The 23,445-nt window shown below is 36.6% G+C and overlaps 2 protein-coding genes and 1 long non-coding RNA gene across 4 annotated transcripts in view; 1 reads left to right on the forward strand and 2 right to left on the reverse strand.

The window, feature by feature from the left end:
• Positions 1-13,784, forward strand: part of LOC135637244 (protein ENHANCED DISEASE RESISTANCE 2-like) — a 16,263-nt gene extending 2,479 nt beyond the window's left edge. Inside the window, exons 3-22 of one of the 2 annotated variants that reach the window (XM_065149826.1) lie at positions 268-321; positions 2,861-2,926; positions 3,042-3,142; positions 5,359-5,417; positions 5,511-5,591; positions 5,723-5,760; positions 5,843-5,943; positions 6,025-6,120; positions 8,457-8,521; positions 8,601-8,672; positions 8,746-8,901; positions 9,012-9,247; positions 9,320-9,359; positions 9,455-9,609; positions 9,918-10,019; positions 11,309-11,353; positions 12,260-12,400; positions 12,525-12,620; positions 12,755-12,856; positions 13,650-13,784. In XM_065149826.1, coding sequence (XP_065005898.1) covers positions 268-321; positions 2,861-2,926; positions 3,042-3,142; positions 5,359-5,417; positions 5,511-5,591; positions 5,723-5,760; positions 5,843-5,943; positions 6,025-6,120; positions 8,457-8,521; positions 8,601-8,672; positions 8,746-8,901; positions 9,012-9,247; positions 9,320-9,359; positions 9,455-9,609; positions 9,918-10,019; positions 11,309-11,353; positions 12,260-12,400; positions 12,525-12,620; positions 12,755-12,856; positions 13,650-13,763 — 1,920 coding nt within the window. In that variant the 3' untranslated portion in view covers positions 13,764-13,784. The remainder of the gene's footprint in view (positions 1-267; positions 322-2,860; positions 2,927-3,041; positions 3,143-5,358; positions 5,418-5,510; positions 5,592-5,722; positions 5,761-5,842; positions 5,944-6,024; positions 6,121-8,456; positions 8,522-8,600; positions 8,673-8,745; positions 8,902-9,011; positions 9,248-9,319; positions 9,360-9,454; positions 9,610-9,917; positions 10,020-11,308; positions 11,354-12,259; positions 12,401-12,524; positions 12,621-12,754; positions 12,857-13,649) is intronic. The other variant, XM_065149828.1, reaches the window with a different exon arrangement.
• An 832-nt stretch (positions 13,785-14,616) lies between these two features.
• On the reverse strand, positions 14,617-18,638 carry LOC103980706 (protein LPA3). The gene is made up of 9 exons (XM_009397175.3): positions 18,253-18,638; positions 17,290-17,337; positions 17,174-17,213; positions 16,993-17,093; positions 16,615-16,807; positions 16,442-16,540; positions 15,364-15,481; positions 14,997-15,166; positions 14,617-14,883 (listed from the first exon to the last, which is right to left on the reverse strand). Exons 1-8 carry the CDS (start codon positions 18,574-18,576, stop codon positions 15,046-15,048), a joined length of 1,044 nt encoding a protein of 347 aa, XP_009395450.2. The 5' UTR covers positions 18,577-18,638; the 3' UTR covers positions 14,617-14,883; positions 14,997-15,045.
• A 1,189-nt stretch (positions 18,639-19,827) lies between these two features.
• LOC135635906 (uncharacterized) lies at positions 19,828-21,395 on the reverse strand. Its single transcript, XR_010495760.1, has 3 exons — positions 21,238-21,395; positions 20,881-21,038; positions 19,828-20,047 (listed from the first exon to the last, which is right to left on the reverse strand). It is a non-coding gene; the product is annotated as an uncharacterized LOC135635906 (long non-coding RNA).
• Positions 21,396-23,445: the final 2,050 nt, after the last annotated feature.

The raw sequence follows: 23,445 nt of genomic DNA on the forward strand, positions 1-23,445 counted from the left end.
TTCTTGTGAAAAATGTAAATATTCATAATAGTTGATTTAAGAAAAAAAGGTTGATCCTTATGAAGCTTTCAAATGCTTTCCAATTCTGATCTGTAATTTGCTTTCTTAGCAAGCAAGTTCACAGAATTGATTTCTCAAGTTCTCAACACTACAAATTCTCAGATCACGTATCAACTTCCTAAAATGTTGTTTGCTATTATGAGTATGTTTGAATATATTTCAGAATCAGCATTTGGGTGAATATACAACTAATTATTTTTTTTTCAGATGGTTTATGTTTTATGTGTTTACAACAAGAAAGAGACAAATCAACAAATAATGGTAGGTGGTAAATTATTTCCTTCTCTCTCTCTTCATTTTCATTATGTTTGTTGTTGGTTTTTGAGCTTTACAGTGGAACCTAAATATATCAAGGGTAAGAATCTATGCTTTATAAGATGATCTTTTATGTTGTTGTCAGGAATAAAATAATATTGAAATGGTTTTTTGAGCATCATTTTGTCCTTAGATATAGAATGTGTCATGTTAATTTTGTCAAACAACTCCCTATTGAATGTCTTAATGAAGCCACAAAGAATTAACACTCATTGGTTGGTTCTCCAGCAATCAATTTGTTCCTTCAAGAACAAGTAGAAGGATGAGATGAAGAGGAACTCATATGTTTGGCAATTGGAAGCCTCATCTATGCTATGTGCATGATAGCAGACTTGCTAATGTGTGGTACAAATATTCAATTTGTTTTCTAATACAGGACAATTGGTCAGTAGTGGAATACATATTAGAATACCTTAGGATTTCTAAGATGTTCTTATACTTTGTGGGAAACAATCCCATTTTACAATGGTACACTGTTATGTGTATCATTGATGATGTTGATACTAGGAAATCCACTTCTAGTATCTTTTCAAATAGAATGGTGGATTACTCATTGGAACTCAAAAAAGTTGGCAAACGTTAATGGCTTTACTGTCTTAGATTCTCCCATTTATCATTTGACATACCTTTTGATTTCTGCATAAGCTCTTGCAATAGAGGTTTTCCATATTGGACCTGGCCTTCTGTATGATCCTTCTTTTTTCATGAGGATTTGGGGAAGTATGGAAGTGGATATATAAAAAACATAAAAATCATATAAAATGGAAGATGAAAACACATCGATATTTTCATAAAAAGTTTAAATTTACAAAAAACCAGAAGTTCAAGGCATAGCAAAATCGTCTCTGTTATAAAACCAAGATTTCCTCTACATAGCACTAAAGTCAAAACAGGGAAACAACTTCCTTATCTTAGAAGATGCACTTCCAATCTTATGTGGATTACTAGGAAAAGCAGGTATAGGTTAGGTTGACATGGAGTAATTGTCTGGTAAGTTAGAATTTTTGGGAACCAGGTTGAAGCATTACATTGTTCTCAGGAAAAAATACTGTTCCTTACAAATTTATGTGATTTCTTCTGCTGTAGTTGGTTGTTTGGGTAGTTTGTGTTAGTTTTATTGTTGTTTGTTTGTACTGTACACTGTGCAGATAGATAGGTGTGGGAGGAGCGAAGCTGATGGTTGACATACTCGGCAGTTTATTACTCTTAGTTGTAGTTGGTGTGAGCTTACACACAATTACTTTTATGTACCTATACAGTACAGTTTTCATGTACAGCTTTGGTTGGAATTAAAATTTAGTTTCCCATACAAGGTTATAAAAATTTCCACGATAATGGTGGAAAAGTAAAGCTTTCATGTAGCATTTACAAGAGCAACATTACAAGCTGAGATAATGTGTTTGTTATTCACAAATCACAGCCAATGACAAAATTTATTTTTAAAGGATCAAGGTGACTTCTCCAGTGACTTCCCCACCTTCGTTTCTCCAAAGACATCATACTCTATTTTCCTTCTCAATGTTCTTCACCTTTTCCATTCTCTTGTTCCTAGCTGACTAGAGAGAGTGAGAAAGAAAATAAAATGGAATGTACAATTTGATGACTCAACAATGAACATAAATCTTCTTTCCCACACCAGGGATCCCAAACCAATCCTGGACCATGTTTTCTATGTAAGTCCATAACAATCAACATAATTAATTAGAAATATGAAATTTATCTACGAAAATGATAGATAAATTTGTCCTATTTCCAAACTACTAGCTTATAGTATGATGTTTATCACTGAATAAGATGTAAGTCATAACAAACATGTATTAGTTTTTTTAAACCAAAGCTATGAAATCAATATTTAAACTAATTGCAATGAGGAGAAGACATAAATTCAAATGTGGCTGCACAGATAATATATGTGGTAATATGGCATATTCAGGCAACATAGACCGTATGTGATGTAGCCATATATTACATAAGCATATGCAGCATCTACAGCCAAGTGAACCACTTTTTAGAATATTGACTTCTATTGTCCATATTGTAAGTGTTAGATTACAATTTGAGGAGTATGTAAATTATACAAAAGGGAGATTTTTTTGATGATTTTTATTTTGCCATATTTCAAATTTTGGATAAATCTAAATATTTGAGAAGGTGAAAATGTGACTTGTGAATACTATGGGATATTTGTCTGATGAAATACAATACATATTGCAAAAGCTGAGTAGGTAGGACAGACTGGCATTGTCAATACCAGAATTAGCACATGTGCTAGACAAGCATATCTGCTCATATCCTTTTTGTCATCTGAAACCCATATGATCTATGCAGGTCCTTAATCATGTTTCCTTATTTGTTTCAGTTATTATTATAGTTACCGTTGTTTCATTTTTAAATTGAAGGTGGATCTTCTTGCTTTTAAAGTTAAGCAAACAAATTTTTTTTTTTGAAGAAAACAATATTAATGCATAGCTCTACTCATGAACAGATGGCAGCATACAACATCCAGGATGCTCTTAACTGGAAAGAGAAGATTGAGTTAGTTATTGATCAGGTACAGCAATTGCTATATACTGTAGAAATTTTACCCGCCAAATGCATTTTCAGTAAACTTTTGAAAGTCGTTTATTTGTTTGCATAAGTGATTGTTAATCATCTTTTCGTTACAGCAACATGGTTCAGTGACCAGTAATGGAAATCGGACCTCTGTTTCAAGTGACCTTGGAATGGATATTGACAGGAATGAATCTTCCTCTAGTCATGAAAGGCAGTAAGTGACAGTGTGACACTATATTACAGATTCCATACTGATGATAGAAAACTGAAAATTTTATTTAAGACTCAGATAGAATTGGGAACTGGGATGTCATTGTGGTACTCAAACTTACATTTTATATGTTAGTCTTGATTTTTTAGTATCTCCATTAAACCTCAACTTACTGCAAAATTTGTCTTGTAGATATTTCTGTTTTTATTGCCATTTAATTTTCTTTCTCTCCTTCTGCCCAAGCTTGCATTTTTGGACAATTTATATGTGATTTTTGTGGAATTGTTCGTTGAGAACCTTACACTCGTATTCATGCAAGGGATGACAATGAATAAGGGGACTCTTTGACTCTATTAATTGAAAATAATTTTTATAAAAAAATACCAATATAATTGCTTGTTTATTGTGTCAATCCTGACAATTGTTTACAAATGTCTAATCCTCTGAGCCAAGTTGATTAGAAAAAACTTTGCAAAGTTCATTCCTGTTAGGATTTAACTATAAAGTTACGAGTGTGAATTTTGAAGGTTTATTTGGGAGAAGAATTTTACAACTCACTCCTAACTTATCCTAAATTGACTTTTGATGGTACCTATCTTGAACGCAACAGCCACAACTGTTGTGTGCTAAAGGGAGATTCAATATACCAATAAGTCAACATATAAGATCCTCACATAATCTTAGTCATATTCCTTATCTTCCAAAGTACATTGACCTTAGTTGATGGTTGAAATTACCCTTGTTACATTTGTTGAGGTTCCTGCATAATTTGAAGAGATTAAGTTACAATAAATATCAAATTTGATTTGTCCAAATTGGAACTAAAAATGTTTTACCATATGCTGTAAAAATGTTGGGTCAACAATATTACCAAATAGAGCAAGGAGAAAAGATTGATCAAGGGAGCATTCTTGTGGCCCTCCTTTCATCATTGGTATGAGTCAAGATAACATAATAATGCTATATGTGAACTGTTCCATAGGAAAAATAAGTAAAAAATAATGAAAAAAAGAGAAGCATAGAAAGGGGTAGGGCCGGTAGGCTAAAGTAAATATATACAAACAATGAGAAAAAGATTGATAGTGAAAGTGACTGAGGACGTTGTAATTTCACGTTTGAAGATCCTGACATTACTCTTTTTTATGAGGCTCTAGCAGATTACACAAAAAGATCATATCAATCTTCTCCAAGCTTGTGGAAAAGTTAAGAATTTTCTAGAGAATATAATCTGAAGACATTTCATGGCATCAGCCAGGTGTTGAGGTGATATATACTGGATTCCAAACCTCAAGGTGAAAGGATAATCAAGTTAAGGTAATTAACAGTCTCAAATCTCAATTAAAAAAACCCGGAGATTAAATTTATGAAAACCATAAAATTGATAGATTCATTTAGGTTCACATTTTGGATAGATTTGCAAGTGTGAGGGTGATTTATGAGCAAAAGGATTGTATTGGCTAATGAGGTGCATCTCATTCCAATTTCTTGTTGGAATGGTACATGTTAATTGGTGTGGACCAGCTCACACTGAGATTGAAATTTTATATAATGATCTTCTCAAACTTACCAAAAGAAAAGTGGAGATCATAAAGAAAATTTTGACACTGTGTAAGTTCTCTGAAGTCTAAATTTTATTTCCAGTCCCCTGAGCAGAAATTCGTTGACTAAGGCCTTTAGATAAGATGGTATTTTCTTCAGCATTTATTACTTCCATGCATCAAACTTTTGGTTCATGTTTCCCACTTCCTTTAAATCAAATGTACCATAATTCTGTCAGCAAACTATACTAATTTCATATTTCATATTTACACATCTTGGTTGTGCATGTATGTGCATTATTTATCATTATATTATATGATTACAGTAGAGAATTCATGCTAATTTTTTATCCACTTTACTGCATGTTTTGTGTTTATACATTTTATATGCTTTAAAGACTTGGACATAACATGTACTTCATTTTACATGCAAATGTTAATTTATTTAGTCAGAGCATTGACTAGGCTGCCTCTGCTGGTTTTCCCAATTGGTGATGCATTGTCACTACTTGTGGGCTGTCAGAGTTCAATGCCTAAGAAAAGACTTCTATTATACCATTTTTTCCTGGTCAACTATGAAATCTGAAAATGTTAAACTTGCTTTATCCATTTATAATATGCTTGTACAATTTGCATGCTTGGTCTCTTCTCCTTGTTAACCAAAACTTTTTCTAATTGTAGTCCTGAAGATGAAGAGGAAAATAATCCCACTTTACTACAGGGGACAACCATTGGGAATGGTACATACCAACTGACCTCAAAATTATAGTATAAAGTGCTACATAGTTTCCAACTGGTATTTCCGGACGTGACCTTGATTCTTTTATTATTAGGCCCTCCTGATTCAGTACTTGACTGGACGCGTGATCAAGTTTCTCCTAGAAAGCATTGGCGACTGGTCAGTTGCCAGAATGGCAAGTTTACTTCTTTTGTTCTTCCTTTTTTACACAGCTTCCTTCCTTGTGGGAATTTTCATGCACTGGCTTTGACAAGTGAGCTTGTCCTATGTTAGATAATATGACTGATTTCTTGACATAAATTGCAGGGCTACGGATTTTTGAAGAACTTGTAGAAGTTGATCTTGTATGTTATAAAAGCATATTTAGATGTACTTCTTAAAGTAACGTGATTGACATTTCAGCTTGCTTTCTTTAATCCTGTGCAGCCAAGAAGATATAGTAAGACAATGAAAGCAGTTGGTGTGGTGGAAGCCACATGTGAAGCTATATTTGGGCTTGTAATGACTATGGATGGCACACGTTTTGAGTGAGCTTCTTCTTATGATTGGTAATTTTTTCTTTTTCTTGGTTTATCATTTTTTTAACATCTTTACCTCTTTGGTCACAGGTGGGATTGTAGTTTCCAGCATGGCAGTTTAGTTGAAGAGGTTGATGGACATACAGCTATATTGTACCATAGATTGCAGCTGGAGTGGTTCTCAAGGTAATATTTTGCAACTTAGTGTCCAAACCTATCAAACCGTAACTCGTACTGTTTCTTTTGTAAGTGTGCTCACTGTTCATTTTCATCCTATGTTTAATATTACAGAAAATTGATACTTTAGAATTTAGATTCCACCATAATATGAAATTATGAATATTTGGTACTGTTGCTTTATTATTGGGCAATAACTTACTAATTTTTAGGGAGATTATTAAAATTTTATGTTGCATTACATTCTAAGCATAACTTACCAATTATACTTTGCAATGTATAGCTTCTAACAAGCTAAAATTTGGAAATAATATTTGCTTTTGGAAAAGTAGCATTGGTGCTTTTCCTTTGTTTTAATGCATCTATATAACAAGGCCGTCTTTGACTCTTCATTTTTCCACATCTTGTTATGTGGATATCATAAATAAGTCATTTTGAATGTTCTCCTGAAAGGCTAGAAGTATGGTAGTATTACTTGATTTGATGACCATCACAATTAAAATTATGGACTTCTAGATATGGATAAATGGAAAGTTTTGGCATGTACATGAAAATTAATCATCTCTTCTTACACGAGCATACTGTTAGACAGAGCTTGATCATATTGTTGCTTTTGTTTTGCTTATACGTCCTTGTTAAACATCTGTTGAAGTCTGAAGTAAGGTTTACCATCTCGTGTGGACCATGTGTATTGGTCCCTAGTCGGACTAATATGTTCTAGTCGGTATTGATGTACTGACACATGGTACACCAATATCTTCCAAAGACTCAAAGAAGAAGAAGAAAGAGAAGAGGAAGTGTACTCGGAATCGACGATGCATGATGGGCAACATGCGACGATAGTGGGAGCATACTTGTGTGCACAATGAAGAGGGCTTATGAACACGTGCCCTAAACTAGCAGTATTAAAATGTTTTTCTTTTATTTTTTTAATAGGTCGGACTGGACTGCCCAAAATGGGGGCAGTTAGTCTGCATACAGTTTCACACTTGGATCGGTATGTATCGCCTATTTTGTACTGGTCAGGGTGAAATGGCAGTTTATGCTCTGAAGTTGATTGTTACATACACTCTTTTCAAGAGTTTGGTTAAAGATTTACTCCCATACGTCATTTATCCTCTAGATGAATATAAAATCTAGTAAATTTAAGAAATGATAGAAAAGAATTATCACTTGTTGGTTCTTGTTCATTAAATCAATATTTTAAATTCATTGACAACATGGTTTCTATGAAGTGCTTTAGTTTGAGAGCTACCTTCAAACCATGTAGTGGTATCTAGGGTATCAAAACAAGGCATGGGGTGATGCTGAAAGGCATGCCTTTATATGATTGTTGGCACTGATTGGCACGTAACATGTATATAAACACATAATGATGTCAATTTCAGTACATGTGAGCTCATTCTTTGGTGATTGGCTTATGCTCAAGCTACAGTGAACCTTAAGTTTTCCTGTTAATCATCATTCCAAGTAAAAATTACAAGAGCTTTGTAAACTCCTATGCTTGGAGAATCTTCCTATAGAGTGCATCTATTTACCAACCAGCACTTTATGAGTACAACAATTCTTTGTAAATATCCTAGGTTATTTCAAAAGTTAGACCTTTTCAGTCTTTTCAATGCCTCCATATAATTGTAACATCGTTCCTTCTTGATTACGATACTGATAGCTCAGTAGAATTAATGTCCATGTCCAGTTATCAGACATACACCTTTCTTTCATGAAACCTGTGACATTACTGCAGAATGCATGTCTCTTTTATTATCTTGGCTTTGAAGGCATTGCCAAAACGTCTTCTCTAGTATTAAACAAAATAATTTATATGCTAATGTGATGTTATCTCAAATATCCAAGGAATGAGAAAATTTTTTGGTTGTGGTATAAACATGTATCAAGTAAAAGTCACAATAAAATATTTATTTCTTTGATTATATCCTGTGGAAATGAAACTTCTAGGTAGTAATTCTTCTAAAGTATGCTGTAACTTACAAGGAAAGATGTCAATGTTTTATCATAGACTAATAAAACAGGGCTATTTAAAGTAGTGATATGTTGGAAAGAAAAACAATCTATCAGAAAATTGGTGACATAAAATAACCTTCATTATGATGAAAGAGCTGCTGCCTTAGCACTAAATTCTTCCTAGTTACTAGAACAACTTTTTAGTTTTGTTTTTCTTTTAGGCATACTTCTTGCTCTTGTTTTATTAAATACTGAAAACATTTACTATCACACAATAATTGGTTTGCATACTTTTTCGCTGTTGGCAGTGTGTTCTTCCAGATCTAGGAAAATTACCATCAAGAATTTTTCCAACATTGTCGATTTAAGATGTGCTTCTGCAGGTTTGTGTGGCCTCGTGACCTTTGTTATGTGCGTTACTGGCGACGTAATGACGATGGAAGTTATGGTCAGTATTAAAGTTAAGAAATCTGCTTTTGTCTATCACATTATGCGGCATTCATGGTGGTGTGCTTCTTGTATTGCAGTTGTGCTGTTCCGATCTAGAGAACATCCAAACTGTGGTCCTCAGCGAGGATTCGTGAGAGCCCACATCGAGAGTATATACATATATCTTTCTCATGAGTTAATGATTTGCTGCAGTAACTTATACATGTTTTACTCGTTATCTAGGTGGTGGATTCAAGATTTCACCCCTTAGATCTCGTGATGGGAGACCTCGTACTCAAGTCCAGCAGCTTATGCAAATTGACCTTAAAGGGTGGTTTGTTGGTTATTTTCCTTCATTTCAGCAACACTGTTTACTTCATATGTTGAATAGTGTCGCAGGTATCATTCTGGACAGTTCATATGCATGGAAACATAATATCAGTCTGATAAAAAAGCCTTCTTTTGTAGGTTATATCTAAATGCAAGCACGATGTGTCTTTTTGTGGCAGGAATACGTGAATTATTTTCTCAAACAGATGAAATTCACACAGCAAATAGAATTCCAATCATGGTCAGTATGACATCAGATTCTGTTTCTTCTAAGAAGGAACAGAAAACCGAGGAAATCAGCTTTCAGCCTGGTGTATCCCTGGACCAAGTGTTTAATGATACTAGACAACCGATTATTTTAGATGAAGACTCCGATGAAGATGAGGACAATCAAGTACCTGAGGCTGAAGAAGAGGTGGGTATAATGTTTTTTCCACTGATATGTACATCTTATCATTTTGTAATTCTGAAGGACTTTGCCATGCAGGGATCCTCAATCAAAACTGGAAATAACAACAAGCAGCCAGGTTTGCTAGTTTATTTACTGATAGTGAAGCAAATTTAGTTTTTGCTATATGATGGATTAGCTTCTTATTGATGTGTTCCTCATAAAATATTAAAGATATAGAAGTAGAGACTTCAGATATTTTAGACACATCCTGCTTCTCTGGCAATTTACGGTGGGATGATGGTGAAGATAGTCGCAATTGTTGGAAAATACCAGATGGAAATATTTTCAAAGTCCGCAGTGAAAATTTTTTTAAAGACAAATCCAAGGTTGCTTCTTCTTTGATATGATCTTTATACAGTTCTATATATATATATATATATACATATATATATATATATACATATATATATATATATATACATATATATATATATGTATATACATATATATATATATATACATATATATATATACATATATGTATATATATATATATATATGTATGTATATATATATATATGTATGTATATATATATATGTATGTATATATATATATGTATATATACATATATATTCATCCTGAATGGTTCAGAAAGGCAATAGGAAAATTAATTTCATATTTTTTTTGGTTAAGATTCCTGCAGGAAAGTACCTCATGGAACTTGTAGCAGTTGATTGGCTGAAAAACACAAAACGAATGGACCATGTTGCACGGCGAACAGGCTGTGCAGCCCAAGTAGGTTACAGATGCAACATCATAAGTTTCACATACAAATTGGATTTTATTTTGTGCTTTCGTCATCTTTTCTATCAGGTTTCAAATTTTTTATTATTTATTCGATATATTGACAGTCATTATGGATTGATGTTCAGACCTAAATCAACTTACTCCATCGGAATGACTTTTAGCAAAAAAAACTACCAACTGCAACATGAACAGAAACAATAATTCATTAAGGATTTTTAGAATTTCCATCAATAAACATTATGGTAGGAGTAAATTTGTCTGAGAATGAATAACAAGATACTGAAATTACAAAAACAAAATTCGCTTTTAATTATAAGAATAAAGGGTTGTCTTTTTGCATTATATTTCACATTGCTTGGTGAGTGGAAAAATGAATATGCATGTCTTGTTGATGGTCAATGTTTTGTATCAAATTTCTGGGGAATTAAGCCCCTAATTGGTGTTTATGTATTTTGAGGAAGAAAGAAGTCTCCAACAGAACAATAAAAGAAAAACAAAATCTTTATTTCTGTAATAAGGAGCAAAAAAGTAAGTAATGCCAAAGAGACTTTCTATATATTTCATTTATAAGTTCCTCTAATCATATTTATAACAAGCTTATATAAGAAAAGAAGGGACAAAATACCCTTAAGAAAGGATACTGGAATGTATTCCCTGATTGGACTACGTTTGATGGGGTTATCTTAACCTCACCTTTTCTAATTATTGGAGAATACCAATCTAGGTTCAATATCTCAAGGCATATATATGTACATGTTTCATGACATATATAAAATTGAAAATGAATTAGCATGTGTCCATATCTTTCTTTAGACATTACTTGTATATACAAATAGTTCAGGATTGCTTGTCTGATTCCAATCTAGGTTTGATGTCCCAAGGCATATGTACATGTTCATGACTATTGTATATATAATTGAAAACCAGTTAGCATGTGTTCTTATCTTTCTTTAGATACTACTTGTATATACAAATAGTTCAGCATTGCTTGTCTGAATCCATGAAATTGGCTTAATGGCTCCAAAATTTCAATAAATGCAGTCCATTAATATACCTGTAATCTGTTACAAATTGAAGATGGCGTCAATTATTGTTTTCCATGGGTAAAAGTAAACAATATGAGAGTTTTTTGCATCTATACTATCAACTTCATATTGTTCTCTACTTGTTAGCATTTTCAAAATAATAATTTATTTAAAGATATTACTTGCACACAATGTTTAGCATAATGTGACTAACATTAGCTTCACTATGACCTTGCTTTGTCATATTTGTAGGTTGCCTCTGAGAAAGGACTGTTCACTTTGGTCATAAATCTGCAGGTAAGTTCTTGATTTTTAAGATGCTCTGTTTTAAAAGTTCAGATGTTCCCTGGCTCCTTTTCATTTTTCAGGACACTTATTGTTTGATATTGTTGATATGGGATTAGTATTTCCAGAAAGATGCAGCTGTCTTAAAGAATAAAACTTATAATGCTTAGACCAGTCCAATATTTTAGGATGGTGTTTCAATTTTCCTGCCCTAATAATGCATATTTGTTGAAATTCAGCACAAATTTAAGCCCAGTTAAACTTACATGTTTATTTGATGATATTGGTAATTGGTTTTGGCCCTGAAAATAATTTGTATGACTGAGATTATGCAACTGTTGCAACAGTTGGTGTGTCATTTTCTGTGGTGATCAAGCTCCTGGGTCACAGAAAATGCAGACTCCTACAGCTTTTGAAAATCTAACACCTCATGTGCCCTTTTCTTTCTTTAATTTTGTGAGAATTTTCATAAAATTGTAAACATCATGTATACCATTTTAAAATCAAGTAATTTTATTGTAATAAAGATAGTTTGGACTCCAGATGAAACATGACCAACCTGGAATGATCCATCAAAAAAGATTCAGGGGCATGTTTTGAAACTCATCAAAGTGACCTTAATAAAAGCCCAGTAAAGAAAAGGAAATAAATAGTGAGAGATTTGGGCTAATTTATTCATTTTAATCTGTATTGATCTCTATTCAAACCTCAACCAAGATTTAGCAGATCTCTGAGTACAAGGGTATCTTTCTTGGGATATCTGAAAAAGTATCTAGCAGTTATAAGAGCATTTGATATGTGCAACTTTTGATATACAAAGCTTTTGATGTATTTAGTGGCACATATGAAGTTACCCGTTTCCAGTATACCTTTACTCTGATTAGCTTGTCAGTAAAAGATTACTTTCTGCTTCTGTAGATTCCAGGATCAACACATTACAATATGGTGTTTTATTATGTAAAGAAACAATTGGTACCTGGATCACTACTGCAGCGATTTGCTGATGGTGATGATGAGTTCCGCAACAGTAGGTTAAAGCTAATCCCATCTGTCCCTAAGGTCTTAATCTCTCAAAGCCCTTTTTATGTATAAATTTGCTCACTTGTATCATTTCATATCCCTGGATCAACATTTAAGGGTTATTTTATCCATTTAGTACACTTATCATTAATTATTGACACAGGGCTCATGGATTGTTCGTCAAAGTGTTGGAAGCAACCCTTGTTTATTGGGAAAAGCTGTTGATTGTAGCTACATTCGTGGAGAAAAATACTTGGAAGTAAGACCAAATGATGATGCCACATATTTCGCAGAATCAAATTTATGGTCTCCGTAATTAGAGAATCAATAAGGAAAAAGCAAAGGACATTGGGTCAACAATTATTCTAAAGATATCTGTGTAATATTGTGCAGTTAGACGTGGATATTGGTTCTTCAGCAGTGGCTAATGGAGTGCTCGGGCTAGTGTGTGGTGTACTTACATCATTGGTAGTTGATATGGCATTCCTCATTCAGGTAATCCAACATGGTGCCTTTCCGACTTTTAACACGGATATTTATTTACTTTTTCTCTTGGTGAATGTATTGCATCATTAACCGGGCTTAAGGGCATTTTAAAGTTTAGATACCACTGCAATGCATGAAAAACAGGTTACGACTCAAATCATACTGGCATCTTGATTTGCAGTCAGTGTTAAAGCCAATTCTTTTTATGGGTGCTAATTTCTTCATTTATAGGTTCTCCAACATCTGAAGCTAAATTTTTAGATTGTTTCACCTTGCTGATGATATTGGTTGTTGAAGGCATTAAAGGATTTTCAGACAGACAAAAACAACCAGTGGAAGCCAAATTGTCAGATGTTAGTGATGTAGCACCTTAGAAATTGTGCTTTCTAGCTGCATCCATATGCTTTAGTATTGATCCTTGGAACTGTGATCTGCAGTGTTGCATAATTTCTGAGGTGAATTTGGTTTCTTTCTCATGATCCCTATCCATCCTACCTTTTTGACCAAATGGAATCCCCTGATTTAGATTTCAACCAACAGTAGCCAGGTGTTCAAACTGCCTTGTCTCTCTTCTTCGCAGAAATGTCATAATATGGTGATTTTTATGAAGTAATTTATTGCCACTGGGCATTGTATGACTCAATTGTGGACCATCTGGACTTGCTTTTGATGCTAAGGGGCATTGTAAAATATGCTTTCCATATTGTAAATTGTCAATACTTAAGTTTCATTGCACATAGGAATCTGTCAATACTTGAATTGATAATAAAAACCATGAATTACAAAATTTGAGTTCCTGCAGGCTGTTACTTCTGATGAGCTTCCAGAGCGTCTCATCGGGGCTGTTCGTGTGTCACATGTTGAGCTGTCTTCTGCACTTGTCACAGACCTTGCAGATAGTCCTTCAGAAGAATGACTGCTTCAGATTATGTTGCATCCATTATTCATTTCATGAATAGAAATTCTTTTGTTCCTTCTCCGGCTATCAACAGAAGTGGCACACATTCATGCTCCGAGTTGTACAGTTCAGACAGTAACATCAGCAGTTTTGGTCATACCAAGAAGTCTCCTTGAAAAAATCTATCAGAAGCTCATCCAAGTCCTTACCTCTTTGATCATCAACTCAAGGACATGAATTACAAGGCGTTTGGTTCATGTCACTTGAAAACTACAACCAGGTTTTTTGCTTGTATTCTTATTTGATGTCTTCCAAGTCCAGTTCATCTTCTGCATCTAGGCAAACTTGGGATATCACATTATGATATGCCATTTGAGCTCTAGTTTTCCTATCGCATTATGCAATGTTGAGAGGACATGTCCTACATCTTTTTTTTTTTTCACTTTCATCTTCCAAGTTTTGCTGGTGGTTGGAAGTTTGTTTACACATCTTAAGTTATTAAACATTGTTTATCTCTCTTTGTTTTGATAATTCAATTTACCTTGTGATTTCTCCATAATTCGACTGGACTATATGCTCTTATGTTGAGACCTACTAACAAAAAGAAAAGTTTGGATGGTCCATCTCCACAGTCCATATCCTTGATCTAATAGCTATTGCTAAGGCTATAAAAATCATTTTTTTTACTATTACATTAAGACAATAATTGAGTTTAAATATTGGGTTAGATTTTAGGTCCAGGCTTATCTGGTCCTCTTAAAAGGATGGCTCAGTGTATATGTTCCAAGAGGTGAAAACTTGATGTTCCAACTAAAAGTAGAAATAATTATATATGATTTTTTGGGGTTTCAAATTGATCAAATCAAGTGCATGAAATCAATTGCAAGCCTCTCATTGATTCTAGCTGTCTATTACATGGGGAATGGGTGGAATAAAAGAGGCCAGAGATCCAAAATTGCAAAATAGTGACAGAGGTATAGAGATCTTGTATCAACAAATCTCTCAAGGCAAAAATTTCTGCCAACATCTTGGTAAAAGGATACTGTTTCATGCGCACTTAAAGCCCCCATCGTGTCACAGTAATCCCCAGACAATGCCACCAAACCTGTTTTCATCCTTACATCAGACTTGCAATTTTCTGCAGTCAATACCAAACATGCAATGCCATATTCCAGTTAGTAAAACTCTAGGTTTGAGGAATGCAAATGTATGTGGTGAAAGAAAAAAAAAAGAACTGGCAGCTCCACTTACACCTGTGTATATGTACATAAAGACGCTGGAATGGCTAGTATCTCATGGATTATGCTGATGGAAGAATGTTGAGTGCAACTTCCTTCAGTGATGGCATCTCTTCTTGCTGATGCAAACATATGTATCTACCTCTTAATTTTCTCAATACCTTCCATGGACCAGGGTAAGACCTGAAAAAACAGAATAATTTAGAAAGTGAAACAAGAATTCTAGCAATGCATGCTGCTGTTTCTCTATAAAGGTACATAAAACACAGAGTGGACATATATTTAATGTGTCTTTTCAAATAACAGGAATCAGAAATAAGAATCAAAGGCATCTATTTTCCCAATTGTTGTCCATATTATATCAAAGCATGAAGTCAAACCTGAAAAGTGTTCCTCCTTTGAGTCCTTTAAAGTTGTGAATGTAGTAGACTGTCTCCAACTTGGGTAGGAATGTCTTGGTAAGTGCAGCCAACTTGGGATAGAAGAATTGTGGATAATCTAACTCATTAAGGACAGTAATAAATGAAAATTATGTGGCAAGATCTATATATACTTCTACACTGGCGATGATCAAGAAGATGCATATACTATAGACCAAGGTTCATAATTTCATGTGCTGGTAGTGTACCAGTCAAGGCTAGGACTGGTATCATACTGGTATACCGAGTGTCGTTATATTAGGTTTAAAAAAATCCTGAAAACAAAATGAAGAAACAAGAAACAAGGAACTATCCAGGACAATGTCAGATTACCCTCGTCTATGTACCGGTGGATCATCGGACCGGTAAAATATTTACCAAATCGTATCGGGGGTGTTGCAGTCCTCGGTATACACTACTCGACAAACTATTGCACTTTCTTTTCTCAATGGATATTTAGTGTAGAATGTCAACAAGAAGCATTAAAATATAAATTGCATCAATCGTGATAGCGTTTTGTGGAAGCATTGCTCCCATTTCTACCACTGAAACGAAGCATTTTCTCCTCATGTTTCAATTTTCTATATGTAGGATTTTGCCGTAATAACCATATGATTGGATTTGAGTCGAGAACCAAATTGATGCAAATATATTTTCTCAAAGTCTTGGTGATGATGATACCTAAAAATAATTATTTCCATTTGTCAGAACAATTGGTCAAGCTTAATGTCTCCTTTAAACTAATTAATTAGTGTGACATGGGGAAAATCTTGCATCCTACTTGACAAAAGGATACATAATATGTTTGAAGGTCACCTGCCATTAAGAAAAAAAAAAGGAACTTTTTTCCAATGTTTGTTGGTGATATGCTCTGCATATATAAGTTTAGAATTCTCTACTTCTTAGCAAATCAATCATTCTTTTATCATTTTGATCCCAACTGGATCTGATTTTAGAACTAATAAATAATGTAAATGGAAATTAAGGTAAGTTCCAAGAATCATGTAGATTGAATCAAATATAAGCCTATAGAGGATACATCCACTTCTGATCCGATCAAGTTCTCCATTGAAGATAATTAGCCTTCGCCTGGTATTTACAACTGCTTCCTTGTAAAGTTCTTCCACCACAAGCATTTCTGTGAAACAATGAATTCATCCTTTAAATCTACAGAAATCAAATAGATAACTCAGAAGGATCAACAAAGCTTACCATTGACATTGAAGTAGGGATATGCAACCAAGAACATTTCGTCGTCTGGCTTTACGCGATCTGTCATTTTGACTTTGGTTATGAAACCAAAATCCTCAAAAAATGATGGATTTGTTAGGTAATCAAGCTTTAGTGCAGTCCCTTCAAATGCTGATCTTCTTGCAAATTCAACTTCATTTGCCTCTGGGAAGAACTGTACACACAAAAAATTTGTGTTGCACTTTGTTTACAGACTTAGATTTTGTAGTTTGGACTGCTTTTACCATTACAAATCAGATCAAAGCACTCAATTTGATCCTCTGATCTTTTTTTCCATACGCTAGCAGATAAATATCGGATGTATCAGAACAGATCTGATTCATCTGGGAAAGTACATACCACTCGCGTTCGAGTAGATTTTTCGGGAGCTATTAGGCGATCACAGAATCCTCTGATTAGCTGCATGCATTCGGTCATCTCAATCCCCCCCTCACCATCACCTAATCACAATATTGGCATGAATTATGAAGCATTAGGGTATATTTAGCATGCTAAGGGAAGATATTTGAATGAGAAGAACCTGGCACAGATTCTAGTCCAGAAGTAGGAAACTCAATCTCCTGTAAGAGAAAGTTAATTCTGCAAGCTGACTTCTCCATGTTCATAATTCACAGGATTGGTTAATCATCTACTCACCAGCAGTTGCTTGTCATCCTTTAAAGCCAGTGCAGTTGCTTCTTTCGCCTGAGATCAGTAAAAGGAGGAAAACATCACTCCATTGGCTTGTCATGCTTAGCTCTACTATCATATGATGGTGATATGGGTAAATGACACATTGAAAGTTGAGTGTCACGTCGACACCAAGTCGGATGACTGGTCAGCCTTGTGTGTCAACGATCAGTCAGACAAACCATCAGAACACGAAGTTGATGGTAACTCTGATGGTTCAGACGACTCTTTATGTTCAGATAATTGGAAGAGTCTTGTCTGGTACACCCAACTCAGTTTCTTGTAAGCCATTCGGCTGAATCCATTCCTCATCTCGACATCAGTCGTGACGAAAGCGATACCACACGAATAATGTTTGGCACTAGAAGAAGCCCCCATAATGTCACAAGAAAATCGAGCCGATAACCAACGGGGGAGTAAACCATCAAATCCACACCATACTTTTCTATCTTCATTCAACCTTAATCAATAAGCATCAACAACTACATCACCTATCCTGTTCTTGAGTCACACTTGTGAGATGTTTCTTGCCTAATCAAACCATAAATATACTGCTTACAACCTTTGCTAGGATAAAGCTCGTCTACATATCATCCAAAGGATCAGTACAAGATTTGATGGCACTATTGCATTACATCTAGATTATAGTGTGTGTGTGTGTGTGTTTAGCTGGAATCAACTAAATCGTTGGTTTGCAGCCTCATCAATGCTTCCTTAATTCCAAGAAAATGCACAATCTCAATTAGCTTGTCTTGCTGATCCTTTCTTCTCCAATCGCTTACCTCCACCATGACAGCTTACAAGTTGTTCGAGTAGAATTAGTGAGTGGAGGAACTTATGATGAGTACCAGTTGATGGTTTTGCACAGCAGAGCGAGTGATTTGCTTGCAAGATTGAGTGACATCGAACTAAGGATGACTTGGGAAGCACCTGCTGGAGGAGCTCGAAGTAGTCTCGGGGAAATTCCACGCCGGACTCGACTTCGCCGTCACGGTTAGCGGTGACCGAGCACGAAGCAGAGTCCTTTCTCTTCGCCCCCCACGCAGATCTGCTACAGCCGAGGCATCGACTCGTCCCAACGTCAACCTTTTGGCGCGGCGGCGGAGTGCTGAAGCGGTTCAGCTTGCAAGATGGCGAAGTGGATCGGAAGCACCGGGATCGATCGGGGCGGTGGTGGAGCTGTACCGAGTTAGGGAGTGAATAGACGGTGGCCGACGGTGGCCCGGAGGTCGAAGAAGGGATGGAGATAGGCATCTTGGGAGGGTGGTCGGGTGGTGAAGGGAGATGGGAGAAGCCTTATCCGGCATCCTAGCGTGGAGAGTTGTGTGGCTCTCGTTGACTTGAGGAGACCGAGGACCTGTGTCAGTTATCGGTTATGACAGTTAGTTGCCTTCATCGTATTGGGATCCCATAAGATACTGAGTTTATTTTTCGGCAGACATCCTAATGGTTAGTGGGTTATATTGAAAATGATAAATTGATTGATCGGCACGCCAGTCCGCAACGGTCAATCTCTATATAACCTTTTATAACCCTTTTTAAGGACCTATAAATGAGAAGATGGACTAGAGAAAACATTCAGAGAATTATAAATAATTATTTCAATAAATACTTGATAAGCAATACAAAATATAAATATAGATTTCGTAAACTTTGAATGATTGCACGACAAAGAGTTCAAGATGGTCTATAGGCCGAAGTCTTCACATATACTAATATGTCACTATTGCGGAACAACACAATAAACTAGCCCGAGACACTACCCTAAAGACTCATTCAGTCATGTACCATTCTGCAAAACTAGAAAACCTTCAAAATAATTACCTAGATGACTTGTTTCTAAATAGTTTTAACTCTCACGAGGACTGCACACAATTTGTATTCAAAAAAATATTTCATTTCTAGTTTCATCGTTCAAGTGCCAACAAAATGGCAACAAACTTTTCTTTCTTTTATTTGTATCAATCATTGATGAGTGATTCTGTCTACCAAAATGTGAGTACTAGAAACATTGTGAAAGATCATAAGAGGCTAATATGATTGAAGTTAAGAATGGAGGGTTTTTGGGCAATAAAACATTTCCTTGGAGGAAGAAAAGGTGGTCGAATATGTTTACCATGACCAAACTGTACCTGTGTAGTGTTGATCAGAACAATGTGCTAACTAATATCAGCATACAGACTGCATGGATTCATGGAGATCAAAATGAAATGCTAGAAAGAACAGATTTGACTGCTATGGTTCAGCTACACTGCCCCACAAGTGCACAAAAACCAAAGCAACACACATGAACAGTTCATGGCAAAAGAGCTGTATGGATCCAACAGCTTTTTCCAATAAAATCCCTCTCCCAGTTGCCACTGGCCACCATCCAACATGCACTGAGCACTGGTAACTCTTCTGCTTCACATTATAGAAACAAATAAATCTATCAGGCAACAATGGACAAACACCAAGACTTGTTGCTCTGCAGTCAATATAGTATCAAAATTGTGTGCTTTGATTACATTATGATGTACTGATCAGTGATTAAGGATCCTATGATTGTATACAAAACCTTGTCTACATTGAAGATCTAAACCAAGTGGTTTGAGCCTGAAAATGTTTCGGAAGCTTGGGAATAACTCATCCTGATGCTCCTACAACTGGGGCTCCCTTTTCATCGTCTCATTGTTCATCCTTTGCGGACTCCTCGGTTAACATGCGCTGCCCCTGTGTTAAATTCCTGCCAAAACAAGGGAGTCCACCAAAAGATACACTTACCTCGAGATAAATTAAATCTTAGAAACAAGGATGGTATGAATTAACAAAGCAGAGACGAAAAAATAGCACCTGTATGGTTACATTACACTAAAACTGTTGTCTTTCTTTGTGCAGATTAATCGCTTATAATAAGCTTCACTACTAAGCCACTTCAATGTTTTACCTTCTCGCACATAGAAGAGCGATAAAACAAACAAAATAGTGCCTTTTAATGTATACAGAACAGACATGCTAGGCATGTATAAGCTGTAGAACATGATTAATAATAGCATTTGCAATCAGTTGCCAACTATAGGATCTTCTTGCGGATGAGGCCAACAGGAACTGATAGGACTATCTTAACCATAGATCAAGACAACCTTCTGACTTGGTAAAAATAGACGAAATTTTCCAGTTGCTATACAATACACATCAAACAATTGGAGTCATACTTGATCTACTTGAAAATCTTTCAGAATTTGCAAGAGTTATGATCTGAAAAACCTAGAACTACATCTCCTGTGAGTGTTGGCATTCGATATGCACCTTCTAAAATTGCCTGAGGATATCATTCAATTAACATCCATTTTAAGCATGCCATTGTTTCTTTAACATCTGCCTATCCAGAGGAACAAGTAATGCTTACAATTGGTCGAAAGCTAGTCATTAGAACTGCTAATACACTTTAGTAGAAGACTGAGGTCTGTGTTTATATAGTCATGACATAGGATTTATTGCTACTAAATAGCTGCTAAATGGAAAATGATTGCTGCATTCCTAGTCAAGATAAGAACTAAAGAATGAAAAAGAGTTTACCGCAATCGAGCAATCCTTATCCAGTTAGGTTTGGTTTGAAATTGAATTCGAGCTTGGTTTTCATGGATCAAACAGATCTGATCTTGAACAATCTGTGGACTGACATGAGCTGAGTTGTTTGTGAACAGCATGCTTTCTGCGCTCTGCACAAGTGTTTGCTGTATATCTCCAAAGATCGAGACTTTTTGAGACGATTAATCATCCGAAATCTCGAAATGAGTAAATCAATGGTCGAAATACGCAAGCGGAAATCCAAAACAACATAACATAGCATTCAACGTACGAGAAAGAAAAAGATGAAACAAGCCTAATCGAAGGCGAAGAGAAAAAAGATAAACGAGAAAGACTCGATTTGACCTCCAAGCGTCGAGACCCAGCAGCCGGGAGCCGCGCTAAAAGGGGAGACCATCGCTTTCCGCCTCCGATTCAGTTGGTGCAAGGCGGTAAGCGGCCCCTCAGATCCGGATCGAGGCGTTCCCGACCTGCACCAAGCGAGCCAGAGGCGGCGTGGACTTTCAAACCGTAGCCGCCAGCCGATGCGGCGAAAAGGAGCGGCACGTCTCACGATGTGCTATATTGTCACGAACTTAGCTGATTTTGCCTAAGTCGTGCGGCACCTTTGCGTGTCCGTCCGCAAAGGTCAGCCTCCCCGAAGCCTCCCATTGTCCCTTGGGACCAACAAAAGAGAGAACGGGTTAGAGAGAATGCCTCAATCGGGATCCACAAGCAATCATCTCTGGAAAAACACTTCATAGACAATGCAAATTACAAACAGACTTTACAAACTCTGAATAGTTGCACAAAAAGGGTAAAATTATCCATTATAGACCGAAAATCTCTCGCACGTGTCCGCATGACACAACCTTTATTTACAAGCCTAAAGAGGCCACCAACTCAACTAAAATGAGACTATTAAGCCTTTGGCCGCCTCTCTACATGTTGTACAAGGCATGAACATACCAAGAGACACGGACATACATAAGCATTACATCACACATTCTCCCCCACTTATTCCTTCGACGTCCTCGTTGAAGCTTTTGTCGACACTGCAACTCCTCGCCTTTGCTGAGTCTTCAATCTTCTGCTCCAACTACAATGCGCCTCTTGGCTCCCAGCTGTTCTCTACTGCTGTTTTTGAGTAGTTGAACCTTTGATCCGCCATGCTGCTTCAACTCACCAATGACTCTGACTCTGGTGTTGGGTTGGCTGAGTTGTGTTGATCATTGTTGATTCCTACGGATCCCCCCCAGATGAAGGAAAATACCATCCTTACTGTGCCAGTCTCTCAAATTCCACATGCTGCTTGAATTGGGTGGATGCTTGTTGGAGCTTTAACGAGCATCGTCTCGCAAACTTCTGAAGTTTTGGGTCCTTCATCTACAAAATTTTGCTCATTGACTCTTCTTTCACTTAGTTGTCGCATCCAAGTAGGTTCGCATCACTTCCGCTTTCGATTGGCACTTCGTTGGGAAATGAAGCGAACAATCTACTCTCAGTAGCACTGATCACTGTTGGTGAGGATTTGACAACTATTATCTTCCATTATCTTCGAAGGGTCTTTAAACATATGCAGAGCTCCTCTGCTGGATAGATAAGATAATTAGGGTACTCGATTTCACCCATTCTCTTAAGTGTTGAGAAGGCAAATGTTACTTGACTTCGCCCGCCTCCTCGAGGTTGTACTTCATGCATCGAGCTGGTTACTGGCCTTCGCCTGCTCTTTGCTCACACTTCTGAAGCACATGAAGTGTTTGCACTCCTTGCGTTGAGTTAGCTACTGTGATTCACCTTCTCAATGCCATTGAACTTCTAGAATGCAGGAAGTTTTCACCCCAACTTGGAGTAGTTCTCTCATCGGTTTGGTCACCTCTGGGATTGTACCGTCTTCTCCATCAACCCTGCCGCCTACTCCACTGAGTAGCAAAGGTACAACACCGCGTACTGCCTGCTTCGTTCCTTGGTTATGCACTCTTGCATGACCCGAAGTCCTTCACTTTCGGCTATCTTGATGAGAAACTCATTGACACCGGTCTTACAAAGTTCCTCGGCCTCTGCCCTTCCGCCTTGTCTCGGTACTTGGAGATTGCCTCTGCATGCTCCACCTCCTCGGCCCCTTTCACGACCAAGCGCTCTCCCTTCATGAGAGCAAGGGATCAATGACTTTCACGGAAGTCCCGCCTCTGCGGTACCATGGCGCTGCCATGCCCATGGCACTACTATCCGTCGCCTCGCATCTGCATCCCTTTCCTTCACAATCAGTAGATATGCCTCTGTGTCACTCCTCCGAGTCTACCTCTATTCTAACTGATGCTTGATTTTGGGTAGCTAAGTCCCTCTGGACTCGTCGTCGCTTCCTCGCCCCTTTCGACCCCTTGCTTCAACACCTCTGTGTTCTCCAAGCAGCTCTCCTTTGGTCAATGGAAAAACAGACTGCAACTCCCATGCATGGCCTCTGCCATCGCATTATAGGGTATGCACCGATTCTGTTCTCCTTAGCTTCCTTGGTAGCAACGTTCGCTTACTCGACCTTGTCCTCTGACTTGTCGGGCTCCCTTAAGCGAATAT

Source organism: Musa acuminata, chromosome BXJ3-4, assembly GCF_036884655.1.
Source record: "Musa acuminata AAA Group cultivar baxijiao chromosome BXJ3-4, Cavendish_Baxijiao_AAA, whole genome shotgun sequence".
Lineage (NCBI taxonomy): Eukaryota > Viridiplantae > Streptophyta > Magnoliopsida > Zingiberales > Musaceae > Musa > Musa acuminata.